The sequence below is a fragment of the Periplaneta americana genome, chromosome 12 (genome assembly GCF_040183065.1).
Source record: "Periplaneta americana isolate PAMFEO1 chromosome 12, P.americana_PAMFEO1_priV1, whole genome shotgun sequence".
Lineage (NCBI taxonomy): Eukaryota > Metazoa > Arthropoda > Insecta > Blattodea > Blattidae > Periplaneta > Periplaneta americana.
The window spans coordinates 164,815,795-164,825,646 of record NC_091128.1 but is presented as its reverse complement, the minus strand read 5'-3'; the positions used below and the strand labels follow the sequence as shown (position 1 = coordinate 164,825,646).

The 9,852-nt window shown below is 38.5% G+C and overlaps 1 protein-coding gene across 1 annotated transcript; it reads left to right on the top strand.

Moving 5' to 3' along the window:
* Window positions 1–1,086: 1,086 nt before the first annotated feature.
* Prosbeta2 (Proteasome beta2 subunit) lies at window positions 1,087–6,358 on the top strand. The gene is made up of 5 exons (XM_069842497.1): window positions 1,087–1,239; window positions 1,436–1,763; window positions 2,013–2,180; window positions 2,865–3,016; window positions 6,170–6,358. The coding sequence occupies exons 1-5, from the start codon at window positions 1,178–1,180 to the stop codon at window positions 6,294–6,296; spliced, it is 837 nt and encodes a 278-aa protein (XP_069698598.1). The 5' UTR covers window positions 1,087–1,177; the 3' UTR covers window positions 6,297–6,358.
* The last annotated feature ends 3,494 nt before the right edge of the window (window positions 6,359–9,852 follow it).

The window sequence follows — 9,852 nt, the reverse complement described above, 5'->3', positions numbered from 1 at the left end:
TTCAATTCTCTCTGATATAGCATCGCTGCTTCTTTTATCGTTTATCGTCGCTCCAACTTGTACGTGCCCTAAGGCCTATATGATCCCTTTACCTTTCTACCGCAGTCCCTCAGCCTCGGTCCCACGAGTGCACATGGACCCTGTGGACAGCTCACGGTGCATAGCACTACCACAACAACGAATGACCACATATCTACGGGGACCAAGTTTGGCGGCGGCGGATTGCAGCCGATTCTACATCAGAGCAAGTCCGAAACCTAGGAAAAGAAACTGATGATGATGATGATGATGATGATGATAAAAGCGGGGAAGTGTAATTATAATGGTAAAATGAATCAGAGGCCCAACGCCAAAAGTTACCGATCAGTTCTGCTTCGATTGGTTAAAAAAAATAATAACATAATAAACTCCTGACTGTTTGCTTTCAGCTTCAAATAGCCTATTTGGGTTGTACTGTACTATAAGCAGTAACATGAGCTGCTGCCAAGAAGTTAAAAGGACGATAGCAATGGAAAGAAAGCTTTTTATAGAAAAAGGAGCATCTTCTACGGACCTCTGGAAAAAGAACTGAGGAAGAGACTAGAGAAGTGCTTTGTATGGAGTGTGGGATTGTATGGGACAGAAACAAGGACATTACGACGAAGTGAAGAGAAGCGAATAAAAGCATTTGAAATGTGGATATGGAGAAAAATGGAACGTATGAAGTGGACAGACAGAATAAGAAATGAAGCTGTGTTGGAAAGAGTGGGTGAAGAAAGAATGACGCTGAAACTGATCAGGAAGAAGAAAAGGAATTGGCTGGGTCACTGGCTGAGAAGAAACTGTCTACTGAAGGATGCACTAGAAGGAATGGTGAACGGGAGAAGAGTTCGGGGCAGAAGAAGATATCAGATGATAGACGACATTAAGATATATGGATCATATGAGGAAACAAAGAGGAAGACAGAAAACAGGAAAGATTGGAGAAAGCTGGGTTTGCCCTTGGGCAGAACACTAAATGAAAATGAGTGTTTGCTTTAAAACAGTGTGGTGTAAACGAGTTACGGATTTCTGTTCAAATCTCCGCGCAAACCAACGATGCAGCTACAACTCTGGTGGCGCAGATATGAAGTGAGGAACAGTTGACATTCGGAACTGCGAACAACGTAACAACTGTAAATAACGTCAAATCATAATCATGGCGTCTGTGTTGGTTCCGGACTTCGATAGACCTGGTTTTTCATTCGAAAACTGCATAAGGTAACAGTACTTCATCACTAAATTTAATTATAGTACCTTTGGTCTCATTAGTATTATTATTGTGAAGAGTACTATGTTGCTTTTTAAATTGTGGGACGTGTGTCGCCGAACTCAACATGCTTTGTCATGTTCGAAAGAAATTACAGTGAATTTCACGTTACTTCATGAGAATGATATTATTTTTGTATTGTTTTAGGAATGAATTCCTTGCAAAGAAAGGCTTTCCTATATCCAAGGCGAAAAAAACTGGAACAACAATAGTGGGGATAATGTACAGAGATGGCATTATACTTGGAGCTGACACTAGGGCTACTGAAAATACTATTGTAGCAGATAAAAACTGTTCCAAGATTCACTACTTAGCTCCCAATATGTACTGTTGTGGTGCTGGTACAGCAGCTGACACTCAAATGACTACTCAGCTGATTGCATCACAGTTAGAGCTCCATCGCTTGAACACAGGGAGACTTGTACCTGTAGTTACCGCAAATAAGATGCTGACACAGATGTTATTCCGTTACCAGGTAATACTTTTGGAAGCCATTCTCTTCGGTAGATGTCGGTAAGCACTAATCTAAGCACTAGCAAAGCTAACCCACCCAACTTAATGTAGGAAAAGTATGTGACTGTATGACTTCAAATATTCTCATAGCCTATTTGTTTCTGTGATGTGATAAAATTTTAACACAGTAAATAGTGGGAAGATAAAAAGAATATCAGTAACCTGCCAGCGTATATGTCTGTATTCTAGTTGTAAAAATGCATTATTACAGGGATATATCGGAGCTGCTCTTGTCATGGGCGGCGTTGACAACAATGGATCGCATCTATACTGCATATATCCTCACGGTTCGACTGATAAGCTACCATACGCAACAATGGGATCTGGCTCCCTTGCAGCAATGGCAGTGTTCGAGTCCAAATGGAAGCCAAATATGACCGTAAGTGTGCATTCATATCACAAGGCTCGTGCCCGATAACTAAGGTGAAGGCTAAAAGAATTATAGGTAATTTCATAGATTCGATGGGTAACGTGATGTCATTGATGACGTCGTGAACATATTTGTGAGCTATATTGTTTCCAGACGAATTGTAATTTACATTGTCAAGTTGATACATTTAATTTTTGATACTGTTTTTTTAAGGTAGAATTTTTATTTTTTTATTTTTAATTATTGAAATACAGTAGAATCCCTCTTATCTGGCAATAAAGGAACCAGGCTAGTTCCGGATACGAGATTTCGCCGGATAATTGAATAAATACCGGTTTAACCGAAAAAAGTTCGTATTTCATGGTGCCAAGTGTTGAAACCGCAACCATGTGAAACTTATATCTTTCTATCACTTGCTCATAACTGAATCAACATAAAAACTGTGTGGATTTTCATTATTAAAACACATCACACAACACAAATAATACACTAATTCTAATTCACTGAAAATGAAAGTTCGTGAGCACTTCCTAATGTGGCAAAACTAACGGCACAGACTATGGAAATGTGGCTGATTTAAACATTTTTTTTTTGCCCACCCAAAAGTGCCGTTGTTTTGGTATTTCCGGTTATTTGGGTGCCGGATACGAGGAATTTTACTGTATTCTCTTAACTCGATTATGTTTCACGCAGGAGGAAGAAGGCAAACAATTGGTGAGGGATGCCATTGCTGCAGGTATCTTCAATGATTTGGGCTCAGGAAGTAATGTGGACCTCTGCATCATCCGTAAGGACAATGTGGACTACTTGCGTCCATACGACTTGGCGAATGTGAAGGGGACAAGGTGAGACTTCTACATCACATTATTCCATATACCCTCAACCTATTACCTAACCACACAAGAAAAATGACACTTAAAAGTGCTGTCATGGTGTCTAGTGGCTAGATAATCCTGAGAATCTGGGTTCGGTCTCCAGCATACCCCGATTTAGAACTTGTGTTGGGCAAGCCCATGGTCCAGGTAACACAGGTTTTCTCTGGGAGCTCCGGTTCCCTGTGGCATCCCAACAAATCTCTGTAATAATGTCATCATGAGTGCAGTATAGACCTATGACACACTTCAGACAACTGTCAGTAAATTGGTCTAACTTACAGGTCACCGAGGCATTTGCCTTCTGATCCGGAGCTGCTCTTGGGTGCGTGTTCGATTCCCGCTTTGATTCATTACCTGGTTGAGTTTTTTCCTAAGGTTTCCCCAACCATAAGGCAAATGTCAGGTGAATCCTCGGCCTCATCGATACAATTTCGCTATGATCAATTCCATAGACGCTAAATAACCTAGTAGTTGATAAGTTACAGCATCGTTAAATAACCAACAACAAAACATTGGTCTACACAACGGCTTCATATGGTTGAATGACAGTCAATTACCTCTCCATTAGTTAAAAAAAAAAAGATTGCTTAACATGACTTTATGAAGGTGACAACTCTGTTGTCATATCATGTAAATTTTGCACGTTTCTTTGTGTCTCGGTAAAAAGAAAAATAGAAACTTCATATTTTCATATTTATTGAGAGATTTCATTTTATGTAGAAAGTGAGAACACTGAATGTAGAATAATTATATTCATGTATAATGACTGGCAGTTTTAATTTGGCCAAAAAATTTTACTGTTACAAGTTTCATACATAGTGTTCTACCCAAGGGCAGGTCTTTCACTGCAAATCCAACATTCTCCAGTCTTTCCTATTTTCTGCCTTCCTCTTAGTCTCTGCATAATATATCTTAATGCCGTCTATCATCTGATATCTTCTTCTGCCCCGCACTCTTCTTCAAAACTTGAACTCTTTGACCCACTTTGTCAAAAGGAGCGAGATTCCTTGGTAATGTGGTTAGCATGCCACAAAGCCACTGCTGACACAGGTCAAACACAAAACAGTTGCCAAAAACTTCTTCATAGGAATTCAGTTGTACTACTATAAAAATTTTCGGAATACACAATGTAATAATTATTATGCACTGTAAGTTACTGTAATAATTAGGGCTAGGATTTTGATGACCTATAAATCATGAAAAAATATCCTAAAAACAATGCATTTATGACCTGAAATTAGTAAAAAAAATGCCCTTAAAAATTTCCTAAAAATTGTTCTTAGATAATTGGCTTAGTAGGAAAAAAAGTTTTGTACTACTGCATATTTACACTAGTAATTAAATTAAATTCTTGTAGGCCTTACTTACTTACTTACAAATGGCTTTTAAGGAACCCGAAGGTTCATTGCCGCCCTCACATAAGCCCACCAGCGGTCCCTATCCTGTGCAAGATTAATCCAGTCTCTATCATCATACCCCACCTCCCTCAAATTCATTTTAATATTATCCTCCCATCTACGTCTCGGCCTCCCTAAAGGTCTTTTTCCCTCCAGTCTCCCAACTAACACTCTATATGCATTTCTGGATTCGCCCATACGTGCTACATGCCCTGCCCATCTCAAACGTCTGGATTTAATGTTCCTAATTATGTCAGGTGAAGAATACAATGCGTGCAGTTCTGTGTTGTGTAACTGTCTCCATTCTCCTGTAACTTCATCCCGCTTAGCCCCAAATATTTTCCTAAGCACCTTATTCTCAAACACCCTTAACCTATGTTCCTCTCTCAGAGTGAGAGTCCAAGTTTCACAGCCATACAGAAGAACCGGTAATATAACTGTTTTATAAATTCTAACTTTCAGATTTTTGGACAGCAGACTGGATGATAAGAGCTTCTCAACCGAATAATAACACGCATTTCCCATATTTATTCTGCGAATATATTGAATAAGCAGTCGTGGACAGCCGATAAGGGGTGGTCCTCCAGCTTGGGGGTTGGGCGAAGGGCTAACAATCCATCACCTTAAAAAACAGCTTGTTATGTACCCCTATAATTCTTGTAGGCTTATTTAATTTTACATAATTTTTTCTAAGTGGTACACTTCCATTAATTATTTTACCTGACATAGTTTCCATGTAATCCACCACAAGGCCACTCATCCGGAATTAGCAGGTATAGAGGAGTCTATATTGAAGGGTTGCTTAGTTGGAGTGTACGATAAAATGACAATATTTGTGTAGAAAAACGATTAAAATATTATACAAAATAATGGGTATTAGCCACCAGCATAGCTCGGTCGGTTGAGGCACTTGCCTGCCGATCCAGAGTTGCGCTCGGTTGCAGGTTCGATTCCCGCTTGGGCTGATTATCTGGTTGGGTTTTTTTCCGAGGTTTTTCCTAACCGTAAGACAAATTTCAGGTAGTCTATGGCGAATCCCCGGCCTCATCTCGCCAATATATCGCTATCACCAATTCCATCGGTGCTAAATAACCTCGTAGTTGATACAGCGTCGTGAAATAACCAAGTAAAAAAATAATGGGTGTTAATGGACAAAATATGTAAACAAAATATCAAAGGAAATAAACATTTTATATTATTAATGGGGATTTATGGCCAAAATGAAATGAAAATGCCTAAAAAATGTCCAAATGAAACCAAAGATGCTCTTATGAGTTGAAACAGGCAAAAAATGCAAAAAAATGCCCTAACAAATATGTCTTAAAACACTCAGTTTATCACGTAACATATAAATACTAAAGCAACTATGTTTCTGGCTTACTAGAAAAAAAGATGCAATTTCATCAAAATCCTAGCCCTAATAATAATACAGGATGTGCTGATGACAACTGACTTGCTGGTCACTGGAGCCAGTTGTTCACACATTACTTTTTACTATTTATTCATGCAGTTATAGCTTGTTCTTTGTTCCAGCATTAACTGTTATCGTTAAAAGAATGTGTGAGAATTGTGTATTGGAAAGAAGAAATTTCTATTTGGTATTTTGTTTCGAGTTTCATTAGACCCATAATTTTTTTTCACGTGGCTGTAGACCATGTTTGGATAAATAAATTTCTTATACTCTTCTTGTATAAAATTTAATTTTGATAATCTGTGCGTGTTTCAGGCAAGGATCGTATAGCTTCAAGAAGGGTACTACTGCTGTTCTGTCAACCAAGACCATGCTTGTTGACATCGAAGAAACGTCAGTCCGCCCTGTTGAGTCAGCTGAATCCATGGACACATCAAGTTAAATGCAATTATTGCTGTATTTTCATTCAATAAAAGTATTTGCTGTGTTTACTGGATCATAAAATGTATTTATTAGTTGCCTACATTTTCCCCAATCCTTTTAAGTAATAATAATAAATAATAATCTGTGGCACTACAGCCCACGAAGGGCCAAGACCGACTAGCGGCTGCTGACCTCACGGCCACATGCAGAAGCAGAGGTGGACGATCATCCATCCAGAATGGAGATTTATAGCTGGTTTGCATAACCAGATTTCGCTATCTATCGTAGCTCCCCAAGTGCCTCACAATGATGGGTGGGCACCATCCCATACACTGGCCGAAATTCCATGAGAAAATTTCTTCCCTCTTGAGGACTCGAACTAGCGCGCATTCCGTAAGGCGAGTTCTAGACAGCATGCCTTTCACCACGGCGCGGGACAATCATTTTAAGTACCTACCATTAAATTTATGGTGCACAGTAAAAAGCGCTTAGTACGTCAGAAATTGGTGATTTTGAGTTATGACTGCCATGTGAACACAAATGTATTTCAGCTGGTATAGAGGGCACATGTCTATCCTCTTTCATAAGGAGGTACAGCATCATATTTCCAGCCCCTGCGCAGAAATTTTAATTACTTCACCTTTTATAAACGACATAGAATATGTTCAAAACCAAGCTCTCAGATTCATTACTGGTGGAATCAAAACAACTCCAATAGATTCTATGAGATTCCTCACTAATATTAACAGTATCAAAATGACAATAGAAGAAAAAGCACTGATTCAAAATGAAAAACTTCTCAGATTACCAGGAAACAATTGGCATTCATACAGTCCTCTCTGTAGATTGAAAACTCAAAAAAGTTTCATATCCATTGTTCAAGAATTAAAACAGAAAGTCAATATCCCGAATTTAAAAGAAAACTTACAAATTAAACCAAACCCTTTAACTCTATTAAATATAGAATATAATCTAAATTTAACAGAAGAAATACTGAAATCAGAAGTAAACACTGAAATACTAAAACAATTGTTTTTAGAGACAATTAATGTTAGGTACCCTTTGACTAGCCTCATGGTCTAGAGGTCAGAGCTTCTGGCTATAGTTCATGAGGTCCTGGGTTCGATTCCCGGTTAGAGCACAGGAATTTTTCCTTAAAGGGGATTATTCCTGTGTTCGTCCATGGTCTGGAATTTAGGTTAAGTTAGATTTAAGACCTCTCCTGGCACCACATCATCCTATCACATCATCGGGGTAATGTAACTCCGCCTTCCAGGCACCCCAACCTCAGAAGTGGGTTACAACTAAGCCGCAGCCAGGAGAGAAGACCAGCAATATCTAAAAATTTTTTTTTTATTGGGTTATTTTACGACGCTGTATCAACATCTAGGTTATTTAGCGTCTGAATGATATGAAGGTGATAATGCCGGTGAAATGAGTCCGGGGTCCAGCACCGAAAGTTACCCAACATTTGCTCGTATTGGGTTGAGGGAAAACCCCGGAAAAAACCTCAACCAGGTAACTTGCCCCGACCGGGATTCGAACCCGGGCCACCTGGTTCCACAGTCAAGACGTGCTGACCGTTACTCCACAGGCGTGGACTCAATATCGAAAAGACAACCTGGTGGCATTGGATAAAAAAAAATATATATTGGTTCTCATTTAAAACTTTCCTTTTGCTCTACTGAAAATTTGCAATTTATGACTTAGCCCTTTTTACCACTCATCATAAAAATGGTCCAATAAGAAATGATACCAAAAGTGCCAATAAAATATGAAGGATTTTAATAATTAATAACCTTAAACTAATTTTATATATTTCAATTATTACTCCACATGTTTAAAGACAGGACATGGGAGAGTCATGCACAATGAATAATATTTAAATAATGACCTCGAATGGCAATACATGACTTAAACATTCTTTAAAATTGTCAATAACTCTGTAGCACATGTCAGATACAGACTCTGTGAAGTTCTCCACGTTTCTCTTCAGCTCACAGATGGTTCTAAAACTGTTATAACCATTTTAACTTAAACATAAACTCCCAAGCTTGCTTTGTGTTCAAAAACCCCATGAACAAATTACTTTTCAATATTAACAAAATAAAATCATTCATACTTTATTGGTGCTCTCTGTATCCCATGGAAAGGAATGAAGATGGACGATGTTTTTGATGATATGCAGCAGAAACCACTGGTATTTGGCTTGGACGTGTCAACAAAGTGAAGGAATAGAAACTTATGAATTGGGTGTTATATTGGAAAATTCGTCTGCTAATAACTTTATCGCTAAATGCAATGCATTAAAAACCAAACCACCACCAATATAATTGAATCAATAATTGGATGGACTACAGCTATTGTGAAAATAAGCACATTCCCAACTATGAGGTACTTCTGCTAAGATTGGTACAATTGCTGAAAATAATCTTGAAACACATTTTATTTCGAACTCACCAAAAAGCCTGCTGGAGACTACAATTCCAATATGATCTTCCACAACACAAAAATTACACGGTGCCAAGCCAGGGGAGTATGGAGGATGTGCTAACACTGTGATATTGTCAGCATATGTTACTATTCTGTCTTGCTTTTAATACTGCAAATTCGCTAGTATGATGTATAATACAAGCAACCCATTGTGTTATTTTAAAGTTTATTTTCACCCAAATTTCCTGTCCCTCAGTATAAAGAAATGGGACCTGAATTTGGGTATAATTAGTGCTTTTTTTCTGGCAGAACACACCTTTATCATCAAAGAACCAAAAATTGTGAGGCTTTCCCAACTTAACTTCGTTGTCTCTCCACTGAGATCATCCCTGCTAGTTAACACCATGAGAAACCTGATTCTTATTAGAATTGTTGGGCCACCCTTGATCAACTTCAACCCTGACAAGTATGTTAAATCTTTGTTACAAGGCCGTCATGCTCCAACAGACAGCACAGAAAAGAATGTAACAGGAAAGAAGAAAACACTGAAGATATGGCTATGCTGTGGAAAATCTCATAATACGTTGAGTACTGGTATGTAGTTTACTGAATGCTTTTGTTGCAAACCAACTTATTATTTAGTTAATCCAAATTGAATCAGTTTATACTAACACGAATTTAATTTGTATTTGTTCTGAAAGGCGCATTAAGATGTAAAAATAAATTAGGGTTATTTATGTTTTTAACGTGATTTTTTTTCTGCATTCCGTTTAGGCCCTGAATTCCCTGTGCATTGGGTAGTAATCATTTATCCGACCATTCCAACAAATGTATACAGAGTTCGAGCAACTTTCTCTTCAGAAAAAAAAAGCGCTGGGTATAACACTATAAAATGCAGGTTTGTCCAACTTTCACACTGTGAAATGTGCTGAATCACACTATACTAAACACCGGGTTATGAACCGACTAAACAGGAAGTAGTTGGCATGGCGAAAGGAAAGTGCGGGTTAAAGGGGTAGCCTCTGCAGCGATGACACAAGTGTCGGGGGTTGGAGGGGAAAAGGAGTACGGAGCTTTTCATTGGACATCACGTGAAAATGTCGTCTGCTAACGAAAATCTGGCAACGGAATCACGGAGACAG